This window comes from Panulirus ornatus, chromosome 4 (assembly GCF_036320965.1).
Source record: "Panulirus ornatus isolate Po-2019 chromosome 4, ASM3632096v1, whole genome shotgun sequence".
NCBI classification, from domain to species: Eukaryota; Metazoa; Arthropoda; class Malacostraca; order Decapoda; family Palinuridae; genus Panulirus; species Panulirus ornatus.
In genome coordinates this window covers 87,986,512-88,008,343 of record NC_092227.1, presented here as the reverse complement: position 1 = coordinate 88,008,343, position 21,832 = coordinate 87,986,512, and the positions used below count along the sequence as shown (strand labels likewise).

Sequence of the window (21,832 nt, the reverse complement as noted above, 5' to 3'; positions counted from 1 at the left end):
GAGCATCATTGCATGCCATTGGTAAAATGGTTGGACTGATGCCTGTATGAGACACATATGATAACAATATAGTCTCCTTTCCAGCCATAAAAATGACAGTATCAATCTAATACATCAACAAAACTAAAGTATAAAAATAAAAATTCAACTAGAAGAAATTTTTTTCCAAATGCACCATTTGAAGTCTACTGCTGCAAGTGAATTAGAATTTTTTTTCATACTTGTTTGTTGCTTCCTGCATTAGTGACATATCACCAGGAACAGACAAAGAACAACCTCGCTGTTAACAGCAACACTCTAGTTGTAATTTATAATGCAATGAACCCAGGGTCCCCTATCTAAAGCCAAGCCCCACAGACTTATCCGTCATTCCTCCAACACTTCCCTTGCCCTGGTTTGTGATGTAGGAGAAACATTACATACTGATTGATACTTTATATATAATGAACAGAATTCGTTTTATGTCATATTACAATTATGTTATCATTCTAAGAACTATCAAGTCAAAGTGTGCACTGTAACTGTGATGTGGGGGATATATTAAACATGAAATGATAGTTCATATATGTAAAACAGAATCCTTACTATGAAACAATCATTATGACAAAACATTTAATGATAACAGCCTTGCAATACTACATTACATATGGCTGTTTCTGAGAACATGGAAAAATGTAAATCAAATCTAAGAAATTCACTGGAGTAAACAAAAATCACTAAGATTGTAGCAAATTTCGATCCCATTTTAAAGTTCCATTTAGATATCTCTGCTTTTGTTTGTTTCTAACTTCAAAGTACTCTATTTTCTGTAAAGGTGGATCTGCTGTTATTCCATGTGAGTAAAACATTTACTAAAGCCTTAGTTGCTCCAGGCCCCGCATACACTTCTCCCCATCTCTCAAAATAAAGATCGTCACTTGCTCTGCAACTCTTTTTCCATCTGCTTTACAAATCTAGGTCAGCAATGATAGCCAAAAGCCTAATAATCAAGCTAATACAGATATAATGAAAAATATCCGAAATGAATGGGACAATTTAGACAAAGACAGATTTTTCAATTTTTTCTTCTAAGTGTATACAGTATATGTACATTCAAAAAGTCAAGCTTGCTGTGCACTGAATATGTTTGTTCAAGACTATCTCGTCATTACAGAGATATATTTCGCTTTTACTGTATTTCAAATACTAGGCTTAATATATTCGTAGCATTATATCTCCATTAGAATACTAGGCATAACATATTCCTAGCTTCATATCTCCATTAGAAAAGTATATGTCTCGCACTATTTTCCTCTTATTTGCTACAGCATATACAATATGTCACAATACTTGTAAACTGAATAGGAATACACTAAAACCCACTGGCCATAATTCGAGATAAAATGAATTTCTCAAAAAAAAGTTTATATTCTTCCATTTCAACTGATAAACCTCCACTATCTGAAAAAATTGGAAAATAATAAAAGATACGCAAAATGGTTCAAATTTCGCATTTATCATGCTGAAGCAATTAGTGTACTCACCACCCAGTGATTTGTGGTGCTGGTGATTGTTCAGTCTCCCATGTGCTCTCTGGTGCAGTGTGGTGTGCTGGTCTTGCACATTTGTAAATTTTGTGCATCCTGGATTACTACTGTGAACAATGGCCCCTTTCAAAAATTGTCAGCAATTTGCATGACAGCTCGCACAAAGTGCAAGGGGAAGATGGAGTTGTGCAAGAGGCTGGCTAAGGGCAAGTGCAAGGTGGCACTCATGAAGGACTTTAATGTCAACATAACTATTTATGACATCACAGAGCAGCACAAGATTGAGACACTTAGTTGTGCTTATTTGCTTACATATATTAATATTTCCTCTATGTAAAACATTTACTAATGAATGTTGTTTAATACATTAAAAATCATATAACTGGAATTTTTTTTAATCCCAAACAACTGATTCCCTAAGCATTTCAGATAAAGGGATTTTACTGTAAAATGAATAATGCCTAGAATTAAAAAAAATCATCTTAGAATCTTGAAAAAAACAAAAAATTATGGACTTATGAAGTTTCGGGATTTCTGATGTTTGGATTTCTTATCTTGCATTGAATGAATACTGCATATTGCTTTATTATATTCTTGATAACAGTATTCAATGAACAATGTAGCAATAAACCAAATTTATAGCTTTTCACTATCTCTGTATACCACAATCCATGGGTTCATACTTTTAAAATCCATAAATCAAACCTGCAGTTATATAATCATAAGTGAAAATAATATGCAGCAACTAAAATACAGTGTCTGCATAATATTCATAGAACTCATGCTTTTTATATGCAATAAGATTCATTTGATACTAATTATTCTTTATGAGCACATTATCTGCTTTCCAATTCTGCAACAAGTGCTATATTAAGAAATCCTAGTCCAACAGAGATCTTTTAAGTCAACTGCTGTGTTCTCTCATTTAATTAAGTACTCAATTTAAAAAACTGCAATAACTATCTACACAACTAAATCAAAATCACTGAACTTAGCTGTACACTGGCTTTGATTTTTTGCTTTCACCTCAATCTTTCTTATGCATGAATCCAGGTTCTTTCCTTCAGCTTCCTGCGGCAACCACGTACACTACAGTCAATAACGTCTTCTACAGTCCCAAAAATTCTTGGAATACATAAAAATCCTCTCACAGCACTCTGTGCTTCTAATGCCTCTGATGACGCTATACTTAATGTAGTTGACCTTAACCACAGGACAAATACTGAGATTCACATATTACTCACCTGCTTGGGCTGTTGGTTGAGGTAGACAACAGTAACAAATATGGACAGTAACTGGCGCTGTGGAATGGGAAGGGATACACACAAAAATGGATCGAAGGTATTTGATTCCTTCTGGCAGTGAGGACACTTTAAAGATGACCGGAACTGGGCCTGTGAAACGAGGTAAGAGAATAAGCTTTATATCATGAAAGCACTGATTTAAAGATCTATCACCATATAGTGTCAATAACAATTATTCATAAAGAACTTATCATCAATTATTAAGACCTACTGATTATTCATATTTTAGGTATGCATACTTCTCTACCACAGTATTTGGAAAATTTGAACAGAAATTATCCAAAAAAATCTTAAGACATTCAAAAATCACCTCCCCACCCCCCAAAATGTATGATACAAAATTATTAAGATACCCACTGAAAAGTAAAAAAAAATATGCACATACAAATGTTCATAACCATCTCACACTCAAAAACTGTTGTCACAAATTAGTTTGTTCCCATACCTCTTGAATTCTAGCAGGTGAAATATAAGCAACAATGAGAAAAGCAGATGAGGAAGTGCTACCATACAAAATAAGGTGAAGAAAAGACAAAAGTTAGTATTTCAAAGGGCTGCGGAATGTGCCAGATGACAGGGAGGTAGATACGAGGTGTCTAGGAACATGTTGAGTGACGGAGATATGGTGAACAGCAAGATAAAAAGAAAGGGGTACGTGAAATCCTTGCACGAGATGTGTGACAAAAACGCAGAAGAGGATGGGACTGCAGTTGAGTTTCTCGTGAAAGTAGTGACAGTTTTCTTGATTGATTAGTAAGGCTATTCAATCAATGCTATGTTAAAGCTAAGGCACTTGGGCTCATATCTTGAGTCCCACACTTGGAAAGGTCCAATAAGTAAACTGTAATGTTTTTCTGCAGAGAAGCTTCTGATATCACACAACCATGAAAGCAGGAAGGACACTGATTGGCTCACAACTACAAAAGCAATAGGAGCCAGGGGATGTGTGTTTGAGGAAAGAAACCTAGATGTTCTGGCTCTGAATGAAACAGAGCTCAAGGGTAAAGGGAAAGAATGGTTTGGAAATGCTTTTGGAGAAATGTCAGAGGTTCATGAGAGGTCAAGAGCTAAGGAATGAGTAGCATTATTCCTGAAGCAGGAGTTATGGAAGTAAGTGATAAAGTGTAAGGCAGTACATTTTAGACTGAAGTGGGTAAAATAAGAGAGAGATGGGAGATCATTAGTGCTTATGCAACTGGCCATGAAAAGAAAGATCCTGAGAGGCAAGCATTTTGGGGTAGATGACTTAGTGTGTCAGCAGTTTCGATGTAAGAGACCATGTATTAGTGATGGGTGATTTAAATGCAAAGCTAAGTAATGTAGCACCTAAAGGTAAATAGCAGGTCATGGGGTATTCAGTGTTATGAATGGAATTGGTGAACAGCTTGTGGAGTTGTGTGCAGAAAAAGAACAGATGACTGGGAATACCTGGTGAAAAAGAAGGATATACATAAGTATATGTATATGACTAGGAGAGATGGTAAGCAAGCATTACTGGAAAACATATCAACCAACAGACATGTAATAGACTTTTAGATGTAAACGTACAGAGGGGGGGGGGGGGCAGCCAGTGGGATGTCTAATCATTATCTTGTAGAGGTGACACTAAAGATTTCTAGGGGTTTTCGGAAAAGAGGAAACAGTGTCGGTGGTTAAAGAGTTTTGATAGTAAATGAGCTTTGAAGAGAAACATGCGAAGAAATACCAAGACAGATTGGATGTACAATAGCAAAAGGCGAGAGCAAATGAAACAAGGGGAGTGGGTGAGAACTGGGAGGTATTTATGAAAGAAATGCTGACATGTGCAACAGGTGGATGTGGCATGCTATTTCACATGCTCTGGTACAATCCACTGACATCACATCACTCCAGTTTCCTCTATCTTGTGCAAGATTTTCACCCTCCAGAATGTTCAGGTCCCAGGCATGGAAAATCATATTCAATCCACCCTTCCATCTTTACTTTGGTCTCCCCCTTCTCCTTTTCCCCATACAACTTTATCAATTAGGTGTTTATCGAATGTGGAGTTTTACTGTATGCACCAAGGTTATGACATGTATCAGTAAGAATCCCTCAAATACTGTTCCTCTTACAAGCATGAGCTTTCACCTTATCCTTTTGACTTAGTGAAAAAAAGATACATCCACCATATGGATAGGCTGACAGAAAATGTAGGAAAATGCACTCAAACATCTAATTTACCTGAAAGACATTTGTAAATGCATGCCTAGACTAGACGATATAAAAACTAGCCACACATTATTCTCCACTACATATAATAATACTCTTAACTTGCACACTCAAAGGGAGGATAAATGGAGGAAAAAAAGAATACATTCTTAAGAAGACTTGATACACACAAATTAGTTCTTAGAAGTTGAGACTCACAAATAAGAAGCAACAACAACAAAAAATTAATCTAGAGGGATAAGAAGAAACTTTTCTTCTGCAACAGTGTTGTGGAAAGCACTGGGAACTCTAAAATCTATATGACAGAAATGCAAGATTACAAGCATAAGTTCCTTTCCCACATGTATATACTATGCGATTAATTTCCAAAAAACTCTTAAACTCAAATGAATATGTTTCAACCTTACCTGAAATATATCATGTATAAAGCTGCTGTTACATCTAAGGTGGTTTGCAAGTGTCTCTGCTGCCACAACTTCATCAGGACGACCATACGTGTTCTGAAATAAGAAAACTTTTGTTAGTAACAGTGTCTTATGAGTACTCTTTAGGTAATGAAATACCTACATTTTTTGTTTAATGAGAATGATTTGGTCTGGAATCATATAGAAAGCTTAAGCAACTCAAAATAAACTGACATACAACACGTTACCATTCATTGCTTACACAAATGACAGTTTATTCTGTGAGCTAGACTTATATTAATATTATTTACAATAACCCCTTTCCCTGGGGTTCTTGCACCACACAGCCGTGCTTCACTCAGTAACAAGGACAGGATAAGCTCCTTACAAACAAGAAGTTCTTTGATGAGAATGTCCTCTGCTTTGTCTAGTTGTATAAGTGACTAATATCACTTACTTGTGCTCAAAACTCACTGCCATTCAAAACAAAGGAGTGGAAAAAATAGATTCCCTGGAAACAATAGCACATCTAATCACCTAAAATGAAATGAGAAACGTGATGAAAAATAACTCCGAGAATGCATGCTCAATTTCAAACTTGTTAGCGCAAGCACTGATTCCAGAAGACCACCTGTGATGACAAAGTCTACTTCTAAGCTACAAGGGAAACTTAAAATATACATACAAGGGATAGGGCATATACAAACACCAGTCAGTTGCATTCTATGAACCTTCAAAATGAATGATAAAGTACAAACTATCCAGATTTGAAGACTGCTGTGTAACACCATCTCTTCAAAAGGGGAACTTTTAGTCTGAAAATGCAAAAATGTTTAGAAAATAAAACCTAAGGGTAGTGACTGAAATCAATCAACTTTGATTCACAAGAACTCAAACAACAGATATATATTGTATCATCACTAACACCGGGAAAACAGTGACATGGTGGACATGCAGGGCATCAAAATAACATAGACAAAAAGCAAAGTGCCTCCATACAAATATATAAGACACAATAGACAACCAAGACACAAAAGTGTTCAGTGCTTTAATGTACTGTACTAGCAAATATCGGACATCAGGGGCTTACCAGTGGAAAATTCATTAACACACAGGCTAAATATTAACAAAGTGAAGCCTGTGAAGTCAAGCTGCAGTGGGTACTTTATGCTTGTCTGCTGCAACCTCACATAGCTTGACTGAATTAAAAGAGCAGCTATACAGGTTGGTTCAAAACCATGTTGTGGGGATAAATGAGTCACTAAAATCAAAGTATGGTAATATGTTATTCACTAATAACACAAAAATCTGAGGTACTAAGAGATTACAATCAAATACCAATCAAGGCAGCAATTGTAATATCAAGATAAAACACTGGTAGCAAAAGGCATTTCTTTTTTTGTGTATGCAGATGCCATGCCATAGCATCAGATGAATCCACCTCCTAATGAAACCGTTTTGTGTAATATCTAGATGATGTCACAGTGTGCTATAAAACATTTTCAATTTCAATTCCCTCCACTAAAATACTGAATGAAGCACTTTGTTTTCACACTAGCAAATCTCTATATGCTGCACAGCAGCATATAGCATATAAACACCACCAAGTACACCATTAAAGAATTAATGAGTGTATCTCACCAGTCAGGTTGTTGAAGGTACACAGGCCTGCTTATCCTGGCCTGAATGATCACATATCCTATGAGGACTACATAGAAACAAGCCTCCAAAAAACGTTAGGTATACCACACCATTACGCATACAGTACTTTACATGCCAGTAATGTCTTTCGGGGTACTTGAAAGGAGGTACACTTATGAACCGTATTATCAGCACCTGTAGCTACCTGTTTATTGTTGTTGTCTGAAGAGATGCTGCCTGCTGTGTCTCTGCTAACTGCTCTAGCAATGCCAGCTGTATTTCTGCTAATAACCCCAGTACTGCTCGCTGTGTTTCCCCAGTTGGTCTAGCAATGTTTTCTGTTTCCTCTTATACTGCTTCTGTTTTTCCTTGATTGCTCTGGCACTGCCAGCTGTTTCCCTTAATTGTTCTGATACTGTCAAGTCTGTTTCCACAATTGTTCTAGTGCTGCCTGCTCTGTTTCCACTAAATGCTCCAGTACTGCCTGCTCTATTTGTACTAATTGCTCTAGTTCTGCCTGCTCTATTTTCAAGTTAATAACCCCTCATTAATGTTCTGGGCAGGTAAATGCCTCTAACATCCAGTGTGTTTAACTTCAGGGCTTTCTGGTTGCTCATACAGACAGACAACCAGACTGATGATTGCTCATACAGACAGACAACCAGACTGATGATGTAGACAATGCACAGTTCTTCAGGAGATGTAGATACTACAACCAGAAAATATAACATGAACTTGGGAACGAAACATGTTGAAAAAGATGAGAGAAAGTCCTTTTATAATACGAGGGTGGTGGATGAATGGAATAAAATGACTGAAGACATGATCACTGCAAACTTCGTACAGAAATTTAAGTATGACAGAAGAGAATGTTCAAAAGACGGTGCCACACGAGTTAAAACTTCTCTCCCTGTTCAGTACTAGTAGCTCAGTACCAGCCGCACATACAATATACACACAGGCAAATATACATGAGCATGAACAAGCACATATATAGGTACACATTCATATTAGCTACTCGGCACACATTTCTAAACACGTCCTTTAAGAAACTAATCAGGTGGAGTCAAGTTTGCACTTTATTTAGCAAGCGCACCGTATTACAGCAATACTACTGTCCCTTCTATTATGTGCTCCCTGCTAGCTATACTACAGCAGTGCACTATGGTGCTTCTTCTACCGTAGTCATGCTGCATGCGCTTCTGTCATGCTTAACATTGCTTCCTGCCTGCTGCACACCACAGTTATGCTGTACAGTGCTTCTTGCCTGCTGCACTACGACCGTGCTTCTCAGTTTTCCCCACGGCCGTGCTGCACGGTGTTTCCTGCCTGCTGCACGACAGTCGTGCTATAGGGGGATCCACCGCCATGGGCGAAGCTAGTTATGGGGCGGTGAGTCAGGAAGGGGTCGAGAGGAAGGTGTCAGTGTTTATGCCGGTGTGGAGAGGAGGATGGTGGAGAGTGGACCGGGCTGGGAGGATAGGTTGACGCGTCTTATGTAACGTCGCTGTGTAAGGTCAGCGCCGGGGGAGGAGGGGTTGGGTTGCTGCTGCATCAGGCACACAGCTGCCCCACCCGAAGGCACCCAGCCAACCAGGCGGGTCTCTCCTCAAGACGAGCAACGGCACGTTTTTCAAGCAGAGTTCTCTTTTCCCAAGGAAGAACTACAAAGCTATCTTTCTTCAAAGTAGTAAGCTTCTTTCCCCAGGACGAATTTGTTTGTTTGTTGTTTTCCCTTAGGATTCTTCTCCCTAAAAGGAACGACACGTTTTCAAGTGGGTTTCTACCCTCCAAGACGGCCAAAGGTTTGTTGATATGAAAAGGCTTCATTTCCTTTAAAAAAAAAAAAAAAAGTAATCTAACCAGGTTTCTTTAATAGGACGAAAACAAAAGTGCGTTTTCCATACACATTTTTCTTGAGCTCCCCCGCCCCCAACCCTGAGACTTAACCACGACAAACAGGAGCATGTTTTATATTTTCTGTCCATGAAGTACTTCTGTATCCTCTCTGAGTACTTCCATTTGTTTCGTTGGTGGTCACAAAATACGGCAGTATTCAATTTTGTTTCATGAGCATTAAACATTTTCGTCAATAGTTTTCAAGTCTCTTGTAAAAGTTCTCAATATCGTATCACTCGAAACTAGGTTTAATAGTGCTATCTTCTCAAAATTCTAGTTTCTCATTTATGACCCTGAAATCTTTTACATTTAACCTACTCGTTATCACAGTCTCTAAGATTAATCAACAACAATTTACAATACTTACGACGAAATATCGCTAGAAGGCGGAGCTAGGGCGTATCTGTCACCGCAAACAAATTTTATAGTTTCGAAGACCCAGTCGTGTGAGGTGTTATATGTGGGATGGAAAGAATGTATGTATGTCGGTGGACTGAAAGCCACCAACCCACGCGTAAATGAAACAGAATGAAAAGACAGCGCTACCTGGACTGGGCCAAAGGAGAAAGAGAGAGAACCAAATGTTCTCACAGTCTTCGGTTTAAATCTAAATCTTTTGGTACTTCTTCCTCAGAGCAGTCTGGCCAGGATGGGTACGACCACTCCGACCACTGCAGCGGGTGAGACAGTTCCCACCCGGCCAGGTCTCTGCTGATGCAGTTATGTTCCAATGCTGACCCAGTGCGTTTAACGTAACTTAAACAGCCTGTGCTGAGGTGGTAGCGTGGGACTTCATCTGTTCTCGTGTACATTCTCGCCTTACCATGGCTGAGGAGGTCTTCTACCCCCACAGCTGGGTCTGACACCTTACCGTACCTTACGTATACCTATCGATGGTCTTGGAGGTCTTCTATCCCCACAGCTGGGTCTGACACCTTACCTTACGTATACCTTACGATAGACTTGGAGGTCTTCTACCCCTTCAGCTGGGTCTGACACCTTACCGTACCTTACTTGTACCTTACGATGGTTTGGGAGGTCTTTAGCCCCACAGCTGGGTCTGGGACGATACCTTACCTTACGTATACCTTACGATATTTTGTGAGGTCTTCTACCCCCACTGCGGGGACTGGGAACATACCTTGCCTTAACTTACGTATACCCTACAATGGTTTGGGAGGTCGTCTACCCCCACAGCTGGGTCTAGCACCTTACCTTACCTAACGTATGTGTGCCCTACAATGGTCTGGGAGGTCGTAAAATTATATTCCCAAAGGTGGGTCTGACACCTTACCTTACGAATACCTTGTAGGTAGATTGGGAGGTCTTCTGCCCCTACAGTTTGGTCTGGCATCTTACCTTGCCTTACGTATACCTTATGATGGTTTGAGACGTCTTACTTCACCTTAACATGCGTCAAGTGATACAAACCAGACCCTCACAGCCACACTATGAGTTACATGCCTTATAGCATCCGATTTCTTCTGCGGAGGTTAAACAAAACACCAATCCTGAAAACACTTCCTTGCGTCACTGCAGCGATGGAATTGAATCGCATCGGGTAATCCTGAGACATCAGTTCCGAAAAATAATTTCCTTACCATGACACTTAAGGACGCCTATGGCAAACTCGTTGAGTTGATATATATATATATATATATATATATATATATATATATATATATATATATATATATATATATATATATTACCAGTCTGCCTACTAGTGGTTACGCCACAAGTGCAAGGTCCTCTCTCGCCGAGCCCATCGCCTCGGCATGCAATCCTTGTCGAAGACCTCACCATAAAGGAATCCATCCCGTGTTGCCCCGTTATCGAGAAACTGGGTGCTGGGAGTTTTGAGACGCCTTAAAATATGGGGAAAAACTTTTAACGTATTATAATTACACATTCTAAACACACACACACACACACACACACACACACACACACACACATATATATATATATATATATATATATATATATATATATATATATATATATATATATATATATATATATATATATATATATATATATATATATATATGGGGATAGGGGAGAAAGAGTACTTCCCACGTATTCCGTATTCCCTGCGTGTCATAGAAGGCGACTAAAAGGGAAGGGAGCGGGGGGGCTGGAAATCCTCCCCTCTCGGGTTTTTTTTTTTTTTTCCCAAAAGAAGGAACAGAGAAAGGGGCCAGGTGAGGATATTCCCTCAAAGGCCCAGTCCTCTGTTCTTAACGCTACCTCGCTATCGCGGGAAATGGCGAATAGTGTGAAAGAAAAGAAATATATATATATATATATATATATATATATATATATATATATATATATATATATATATATATATATATTATCCCTGGGGATAGGGGAGAAAGAATACTTCCCACGTATTCCCTGCGTGTCGTAGAAGGCGACGAAAAGGGGAGGGAGCGGGTGGCTGGAAACCCTCCCCTCTCTCTTTTTTTTTTTTTTTTAATTTTCCAAAAGAAGGAACAAAGACGGGGGCCAGGTGAGGATATTCCCTCAAAGGCCCAGTCCTCTGTTCTTAACGCTACCTCGCTAATGCGGGAAATGGCGAATAGTATGAAACAAACAAAACAAACATATATATATATATATATATATATATATATATATATATATATATATATATATATATATATATATATATACTGTGCACCTGTTTGAGGCCAAAATGTGCCCGGGAATTTGATGTTCTCAAACACAGCCGCCCTTTCTCGGCATAGATGCCCTTCTTCAACACAGTTCCCATTTTCGGCTTAATTGTCCCTTCTTGTGTCCCTTCCCCTTATCCAAACCTGGGCAAAAAACACATTAATATCAATATTAATAATGGTATGAGGTCAATTTTCCGGTCTCTTCTTTGGAATGATGATGTGAGGTCAATATTCCAGAGCCATCACGGTGAAATGATTGTTTGAGGTCGTTATTCCGGCGCCACCAGCGTCGAATGACAATGTGAGGTCAATATTCTTGTGCCATCACTGTGGCATGATGGCTTGAGGTCAATATTCCTGTGTCACCACTGTGGAATGACGATGAGGTCAATATTCCGCCGTCACCACTGTGGAATGACGGTTTGAGGTCAATATTCTGGTGTCAGGAATGCAGAATGATGGTTTGAGGTCAACAATCTTGAGTCACCACCGCGGATCGTTGATGTGAGGTCCATGTTCCTGTGCCGCCACTGTGGGATGATGGTGTGAGGTCAATATTCCGGTGTCATGACTGCGGGAAGGTGATCTGCAGGTGTCCAGGCAGGCAGGAGAAAGAGTAACCCCACACGTAGGCAGACAGTAATATCCAATTACCTCGGAAGAACACGTGTTCCGTGCATATATTGCCTCTGGTGCTTCACCACACGTAATACACACTTCTCTCTCTCTCATCAAACCCCAAAACACGTCTTGTATCCAGTAAATATCAGACACATGTATCCATATCTACACCTGTGTTATATCTTCAGGGTGAGCCATTCCCTGCAACACGTTTGATATCTTAATACTACTGATAACTGCACCTGCAACACTGGGTTGTGCAGCAACTGGTGTGTGTGTGTGTGTGTGTGTGTGTGTGTGTGTGTGTGTGTGTGTGTGTGTTACAAGAACGTAAATCAGATTAGGACTGACTCTCTCCTCCTTCCATTACTCCTATTCCCTCCCCTCATCATTCAGTGATCTGTTCCTCTCCATTATTCTCCACTTCCCTTCTTCCGCTCTTCGCCGTGTCCTTCCTTATCTCCTCCCACTATCTCGCCTTAAAAGTCTCTCGCTCTTTTACTCTCCTTCCTGGCAGGGAGAGGCGAGCATGGTGTTATATACTATATGCATTGCAGCCTAAAGTACCGCGACGGGGACGTTCGAGGCACTGTCTTGCCTCTGGTGATGAAATACTGCGCCGTTGGTTGGCGGAAGTTTTGCCTGGTGTGCGTGCGTTCTGCGGCGTGTGTGTGTGTGTGTGTGTGTGTGTGTGTGTGTGTGTGTCGCCATCCCTTTCCCGGTGTGGCCTTAATACCAAAATGTTTCCCGCCTGTTCCATGACAGGAACACATTGTATACGACCCTTGTGAACGTCAGTGTGAGCCCTGAGCACGACAGTACGATACCTGAGCATGATGGGGGTGCGATCCTTGAGCACGACGGTACGATACCTGAGCATGATGGGGGTGCGATCCTTGAGCACGACGGTACGATACCTGAGCATGATGGGGGTGCGATCCTTGAGCACGACGGTACGATACCTGAGCATGATGGTGAGATCTTTGAGCACGACGGTACGATACCTGAGCATGATGGTGAGATCCTTGAGCACGACGGTACGATACCTGAGCATGATGGTGCGATCCTTGAGCACGACGGTACGGTACCTGAGCATGATGGGGGTGCGATCCTTGAGCACGACGGTACGATACCTGAGCATGATGGTGAGATCTTTGAGCACGACGGTACGATACCTGAGCATGATGGGGGTGAGATCCTTGAGCACGACGGTACGATACCTGAGCATGATGGTGAGATCCTTGAGCACGACGGTACGATACCTGAGCATGATGGTGCGATCCTTGAGCACGACGGTACGATACCTGAGCATGATGGTGAGATCCTTGAGCACGACGGTACGATATCTTAGCATGATGGTGCGATCCTTGAGCACGACGGTACGATACCTGAGCAAGATGACCTGATCTCTAAGCTGACCCTTAATGATCATCATACCTGGAAGTCCTAGGGGGATGGGGGTTGTCTTCTCCTCCCTCAGCCCCGGGCTGGGCCCTCGCTGCTGAGTTGGGTCTGTGGTCCATCAAGCTGTTGGAAGCCGCGACCTGCACACCCACAGCTAGACTGGCCTGCTACACACTATAAACACCCCTCCATGACCTCATTAAATGTCTCCACCAATCCCATAGTGTCTGTGACAGCTTGAGACAATAAGGTCATTAGGCTAGGGCCCCGGATGTGTTCCTTTTCTCATTATCGCGAATTTTGATTTAAGGGAAATATTTTACAGTGTGTTCTATGCCTGTCATGCCAACTGGGAACTATTTTCAAAGGTAGGCAGGGTGTTTTTACAAGAGTCAGACCTGCTAAACAAGTTAAACAACAGAGCACATTACTGAGTAACAAATGTTATTACGTAATCATTATGTAATCCACCATGGAAGCGGAAGTGAGTCATAGGGTGGGTAAGGGGGTCAAGGTTCTGGAGGAACTAAAGAATGGGTGGAAATAGAGATCGTTATCTGATATTGCAAAAATGGGTAGTGGTCCTAGCAACATTGTATGGATATGAGGCATGGACTATATATAGGGATATATGGAGGAGGGTGGATGTGTTGGAAATGAAATGTTTGAAGACAATATGTGGTGTGAGGTGGTTTGATCGAGTAAGTAATGAAAGGGTAAGAGAGAAGTGTGGTAATGAAAAAGGGTGTGGTTGAGATAGCTGAAGAGGGTGTGTTAAAATGGTTTGGACATATGGAGAGAATGAGTGAGGCAAGGTAAACAAAAAGGATATATCCGGCAGAAGTGGAGGGAAAAAGAAGAACCGGGTGACCAAACTGGAAGTGAAAGGATAGCGGGAAAAACATTTTGAGCGATCGGGGTACGAACTTGCAGGAGGGTGAAAGGTGTGCACAGGACAGAATGAACTGGAACGATGTGGAATACAAAGGTCGACGTGCTGTCGATAGACTGAACCAGAGCATGTGAAGCGTCCGGGGTAAACCATGGAAAGGTATGTGGGGCCTGGATGCGAGCGCATGCAGACTTTCTTCGTGTTTCGAGCGCTACCTCGCTAACGCAAGAAATGGCAATCAAGTATGAAAGAGATAAAAAAAATATATAATAAATAGGGGTCCACATTTCCCCGCTACTGAAAGTAACGCAGCCTTAGGCTACAGGAACCTCTGGAAATAGGTCCTGCGATAATCATAGATAAATAAGGAACTACACGAATGTTTTCGAAGTGACGTCATTACTTACGCTGAGATCCGTAAGAACCTCGCGGGCAAGACTACTTAAAGAAAAGTTACCTTGGGTTGTTCTTTTGATCATCCAGGCTGTTGGAGGCCGCGGAATACGTACCCCTCAGGCCCCAGGTGGTCCGGGGATTATTTCTTTTAAAGATATTTGTCCTGTAAGCTTCCAAAGCTTTCAACTGTTCGACCTAACTGTTTCTATTCCATGGTGCAATATACGTTTTAGCCCATGGATGGTTATTTTCTTCCTGCATTTACAATACACAAAGAAAACGGTATAGTGTTTACAGAAACTAGCAATGAATTGAAAATAATATATATATTTTTGTGGAATCATATGGGTGTTCCAAAGAAAGAAAGAAAGAAAGAAAAAAGATCTTACTTTACGGGCTTCGAAGCCTGGCTACAGACTTTGACAAGCGGCTCTGAACTGGAAACTCTCGACCGGGTCAAGCCGGCACGGAGACCTGACCCGCAGCAGCACCAGCAGATGTCTGATGGTGATTCCTGTGGACTTACCCCATCACCAAGACGGGCTCCTCTTTCACCAATGTCTCAACATACAGATGTTTCCCTTCACGATGGTTCGGGAGGTCTTGTACCCCCCACAACTGGGTCTGGCACCCTTACCGTACCTTATGTATACCTTACAATGGTTTGGGCGGTCTCCTACCCCCACAACTGGGTCTGGCACCCTTACCGTACCTTACGTATACCTTACAATGGTTTGGGCGGTCTCCTACCCCCACAGCTGGGTCTGGCACCTTTACCTTACCTTACGTATACCTTACGATGGTTCGGGAGGTCTTCTACCCCCACAGCTGGGTCTGGCACCTTTACCTTACGATGGTTTGAGAGGTCTTCTACCCACTACAGCTGGGTCTGGCACCTTACTTTACCTTACGTGTACCTCACGATGGTTCGGGAGGTCTTCTACCCCCTACAGCGGGGTCTGGCACCTCCTGCCGTGTTCATCCCCTTTTCGATCAGGGTGTAGGAGGCCGCGGGCCGTAGACCTACGTAACAACGTCTCAACACGCTAACCTCCCCTCGCCTGCCAGTCACGGAAAGACCGTAAGAATGACTCCACTTCCTCTATGTATTCCAACGCCATCACGACCTCCCCACCTCCACCACCAGGTTCCTGTGGTGTTCTTGGGCAGCGTCGGTCAAGCAGTGACCTCTACTTAATATTTACATCGGGAACGCTCACGACAGAAGCCGTCTCAGACCAGCGTGCTTCAGGAAATGTCACATCTAAGACACATAAGGGTTAAGATCCGGCTGCAGCCCGCGCCTGTGTCGCTACGGAAGCACGTTGTTCATATGTTAGGAAGACTGGTGGACTATACCAGCACCACGACAGGCTCTTCTGCCCTCCATGTGAGGGAACTTGAAAATGAATTTCCTCGCACATGGTATCATCAAGTTTTATTCCCAGTGGAGCGTAGAGGGTCCGTGACTGCAGGAGTGGAGGAGGGACGTGGCTGGTGCGACGTGGCGAGATGCCTCAAAGGGAAGGTGGGGGAGGGTAGGAAAGTGGGGTGGGTAAGGAGGGAAAGATGATGATGGGAGATGGGTAAGGGGAAGAAGGCACGGGCAGACCGCCACGCCCTACCCACAAGAGATATCAGGGGCAGTTATCAGACACGGCTCACACCCGGCTCGAAGATCTGCACCCGTCTCACTAACACCCGATCTCCAGCTCCCTTAGTCTGCACTACACAGACAGAGACGGTCGACAAGGTGTTGCCAGGTAGAATGGTCAAGCTAAATCCTGCACATCTCAAGTTTCTCTTCCATTCTTCCATCACTCGCATCTCCGACCTTCACCACGACTCCGGGAGCATACCCCCCCCCCCACCCCTTCCTCCATCTTCTAATCAATTCCTCCATCTCAACTCTCCTTACTCTCACCTCCTCTCTCCTGCCCTTCCCTTCTGGCCGTAACTAAATCCAGGCGAGAGCTGGCCAGGATGTGGGGCCTTTTATCTCCTCTCTCTCTCTCTCTCTCTCTCTCTCTCTCTCTCTCTCTCTCTCTCGCTCTTGCTCCACTCTGGCCCTGATTCAATACGCGCCGGGAATTTCCTGCATACATACATACATATGTATGTACATGCATACATACATACAAGCACACATATATATATATATATATATATATATATATATATATATATATATATATACACATACGCATACATACATATTTCAGGAGGTACACACAATAAAGGTGTAGCTCCTGAATATAAATGTAAAAAGTCTTTCACTTTTTTCAATAACATTTCCACGATGGATTATATTATACAGGATAATACATCAAGACAGAGGCTTGGTTGCTTAATACCACCCTCGTGACCTCCACGGTACGACGCTAAGGCATGATCGCCCGACCTCTGACCTGACCTGACCTTTTCAGACGGTCAGGTCACTGGCCGGGCCATCAATACCCCAAGGGGTCGGACCATCCACTTCAAAGAGGTCGTACCGTCGTATTCAAGGGTATACGACCGTCGTATTCAACGGTCGTACTGTGGTGTGGCCTACCCACCACGAAGACACGTCTGTACACATCGTAACGGGGGGCGTCAGTCGTAATTGGGGGGGGGGGGGGGGGGGTTCGACAGACGTAGGTCATGCAGAAGTGACGACCCTACATACGACAATGGGGCGTCGTCGTAGCTGATGTCGTGAGGGATACGTGATGCAATGCGACCAGTGAGAGGGCGGATCACAGGGCCTCCTGCTGCTGCCGAGGAAGGACAGAGGCGCCTCGCAAGCCCGGCTTGAATTATGGACGAGTATGGAACGGGGAGGGGAGGGAGGGAGACCAGAACGGGTCTCCCCACCGCAAGGCGATGGGGAGAGGAGAGGAGGGATTTGGGGGAGGAGGAGGAGGAGGAGGAGAGATGTGGGGGAGGTGAGTCACGTCCTGGCAGCGGCACGTGACGGCTTGCCTTCCCCTCCCCATCCTTGACTCCCCTCCCCCCCACAGCACCCCGTGTGACGCAGACAGGCACAGGGTGGTGACTAGGTGGGCGTGACGGACCCTGTGGCACGCCTCTTCCATCACTCCACCACCACCTGCCACCACCACCACCTCCCTGACCGTCGCCACATTAGTGGTCCCACAGGGCCACACCTTGGGTCCTCGTGCGCCCCCCGCCCCACCTCCCCTCACCCCGGCCCAGCTGACAGTAGCAGCTGAGATAACAGCTGAGTAATGACGAGATCTTTTCTCCCAGGGGCGTCGAGGACTGGCTGACCGGTTCAGGGGTGGGGATCGAGCGTGGGTCACGCATATCAAGATGAGTTACAGAACTGTATCATAAGTCTCTCTCTCTCTCTCTCTCTCTCTCTCTCTCTCTCTCTCTCTCTCTCTCTCTCTCTCTCTCTCTCTCAGTAAAACCACTTAATGATGGCATTAATGACACAATTAGGCCGACAGACTGCCAAGCATCCTGTGACCTGACCATGCACTTTCCCGTAGGCCTGGAGAAGGCCGATGACTAAACTAAGTTAGATATGATGATATATGTCCCGCTAATATGACAGTGAAAAGGTACACATGTAATATATAAACTCAATAAAGCACCTTAACCTATCAATGGTTACGACACTGCAAACAACAACATGACACTAACTGGTACACGTTAATAATGTTCACAACTGTTGTGTAAAAGTTAGACGATTGCGTCATCACTGGCTATCATGTGCTTTCTATTTTCCTCCTTTCGTTTCGCTGACCATATGGAACACAGACAGCCCTCTGGTCTGATGGAGAGGATGCACGGGTTAAGGCTGGAGCTCACATACCACACACACACACACACACACACACACACACAAGCCTCCTCCCAACCTTTCAGCCTGTTACACATAGTGTGTGTGTGTGTGTGTGTGTGTGTGTGTGTGTGTGTGTGTATATATATATATATATATATATATATATATATATATATATATATATATATATATATATATATATATATATATATATATATATGTGTGTGTGTGTGTGTGTGTGTGTGTGTGTGTGTGTGTGTGTGTGTGTGTGTGTCTGTATGGGAGACTGCCAGATTAGAAAGGGTAGTGTATGGTGGGATATAAAGTTGCCGGAGAAAGAGAAATGAATGGTATATGGGCGACACTTACAGGGAAGGAGTGCAAATGATTGGGAGAAGTATAGAACGCGACAGGAAGTCAAGAGGAAGGTGCAGGGGTTGGAAAAAAAAAAAAGCAAATGACAGTTGGGTTGAACGAGAAGTTGGGTTGAGTGAGTATCAGTAAACTTCAGGGAAACTAAAACGTGTTGGAAGGGGTTAATAGTGTGCGAAAAACAAGAAAGCAAAAGAGAAAATCGGTGAAGGGGACAAATGGTGAAGTGGTAACAAGTAGTGAGGAGATGGAGTGAGCATTCTGAAGGACTACAGAATGTTTTTGATGATAGGGTGGCAAATGTGGAGTGTCTAAATAAGGGCCGTATGCGAAATGAGAGAGTCATGGAAAGTGGTTTGGTGAAGTGGGAAGAGGTGGTGGAAATCTTGCGTAAGATTGTGGCAAGGCGGCTGGAGTGGATGGTGTTGCAGTTGAATTTTTTAAAGAAAGGGGGAGACTGTCGTTGATTAGTTAGGATTTTCAATGTGTATATGGATCGTAGTGAAGTGCCTGAGGACTGATGGAATGTACGTATAGTATAAAGGTATAAAGGCAAGGGGGATAAAGCTGAGTGTTCAAACTACAGTTATAAATTGACTGAGTATACAAGGTAAGCTGTAGGCAAGAAGTGACTGAAAGGGTGAAGGTGTTTGTTTTAAAGAATGTCTGAGGAATACTTAAAGAAACAGAAGGATTTGAATGAGACATTTACGAATCTGGAAAGGCATGTAACTGGGTTGACACAGATGCCATGTGGAAAGACTTAAGAAAGCATGGTGTTGGAGGAAAGCTGCTAGAAGCAGTGAGAAGTTTTTTCCAAGGGTGTAAAGCGTGTGTACGGGTAAGAAGAGAGACTGAATAGTTCCGAGTGAAGGTTTGTCTGTGGCAAGGGCGTGTAAAGTCATCAAGAGTGTTTAAAATGTTTAAGGATGGTGTAGTGAGGGAGGTAAATGCAGGAGTCTTGGAGAAAGGGGTGTATGTAGGGGGCTGGGACGGGGGAGCGGGGGAGGGAGTGAATTGTTCTTTGCTGATGGCACAGCACAAGTGGCAGATTCTTGTTAGAAATCGGTGAATAAACTGAAAGAATGAAAAAGGAGGAAGCTGAGAGTAAATGTCAATAAAAGCAAGGATGTTACGTTTAGCAGGGTAGGACAGGTTAGTTGGGGTGTCAGTTTGAATGGAGAAAATGTGGAGGAAATGAAGTGTTTTAATTACCTGATAGTGCACAAGGCGGCAAATGGAACCATGAAAGCGAAAGTGAGTAAAAGGGTGGTGAGGAAGAAGGTTCTGGGAGCACTGAAGAATGTGTGGAATGAGAGGTCGTTCTATGAGAAAGCAAAAACGGGGACGTTTGAAGGTATAGTTAATGTCGCATGGATGCTAGGCATGGGCTACAGATAAGGGTATGCAGAGGAGGGTGGATGTGTTGGGAATGAAATGTTTGAGGACAATATGTGAAGTGAGGTGGTTTGATCGAGTAATGAGTGTTAGAAAGAGGTGTGGTTACAAAAAAAAAAAAAAAAAAAAAAGTGGTTGAGAGAGCTGAAGAGGGCATGTTGAAATAGTCTCGACAAATGGAGAGAATGATTGAAGAGAGGTTGACAAAGAGGATGTATGTGTGTAACTTTGCTCCCTTACTTCTGACATGCCTTCATCTGAACCTTCTCTATTGGTTCTTGAAGTGCAGTAAAAAAATTGTGGAGCACATTCTAGTTTTGGCCTTAGGTAACATATGATCAGCTTGCAAAATAGTTCCTTATCCACATACTTAAAAGCTCTTCTAACATCTGCTAGGAGACAGTTTGTCTCCTTAGCTATTGACATAATATGGGAGTCTGACAATAGGTTAGGGATGATGTCGACTGCCAAGTCCTGAAGCTTATATCATAACAATCATCTTGAGGCCTTCTTTCACTCTCTCCCATCCTCATAACTTTATTTTTTCACACGATGAATTACATCAACTATGTATCAGACCAACCTTGCAGTCTGCTTAGGTCCCCTTGTACGCTGATGCAATCATTATCGCTTTCCACTTCCTTCGTGACCTTTACATTACCTGCAAACATATTTAGGGAGGAATCCATACTTCAGGCAATACATTAACATAGATCAGGAAGAGTTACGGCACTTCGCTGGTCACCTGGACCCATATGGAGAAGGCTCCTTTGTTATCTTCCGGTGAGATAACAATCTTCGGTCCAATAAAGGAGTTTCACCTTATACCTACCTGGTGATCCAGGTTCCAAATAGCCTTCCATGCAGCACAGTGTCAAATGCTTTCTGGCAGTCCAGTTACAAATAATCCAGCAGCCTTCCCTTTCGTCTAAGACACACCTGACTCTCTCGTGGAAACCAAAGAGGGTTCTCACACATGACCTCTTTTCTCTAAAACCAAACTGGTTCTTATTTAGGTGAATACCTTGTGCAGTCTTCGGGGGGGATGGGGGGTCTTCAACCCCACAGCCCGGGCTGGGTCCAGGCTGCTGGAATGTATCATAGCCCACATAGCCCCCACAGCCTAAAAGGTCTGGTATACTTTGAAGGGACTTGTCCAGGGCACTCTTAATATATATATATATATATATATATATATATATATATATATATATATATATATATATATATATATATATATATATATATATATATAGTTTTTTTTTTATAAGCATGCTGTTTCTATTGGCAGATGGTAAGTTG

At 42.7% G+C, this 21,832-nt stretch overlaps 1 protein-coding gene across 1 annotated transcript in view; it reads right to left on the bottom strand.

Annotated features, from left to right (window-relative positions):
• The window catches only part of LOC139746185 (uncharacterized), a 248,172-nt gene that overhangs the window by 45,247 nt on the left and 181,093 nt on the right, over positions 1-21,832 (bottom strand). Inside the window, exons 3-4 of the mRNA XM_071657107.1 lie at positions 5,428-5,520; positions 2,771-2,920 (exon numbers count right to left, since the gene is read on the bottom strand). Of these exons, the coding sequence (XP_071513208.1) occupies positions 2,771-2,920; positions 5,428-5,520 (243 nt within the window). The remainder of the gene's footprint in view (positions 1-2,770; positions 2,921-5,427; positions 5,521-21,832) is intronic.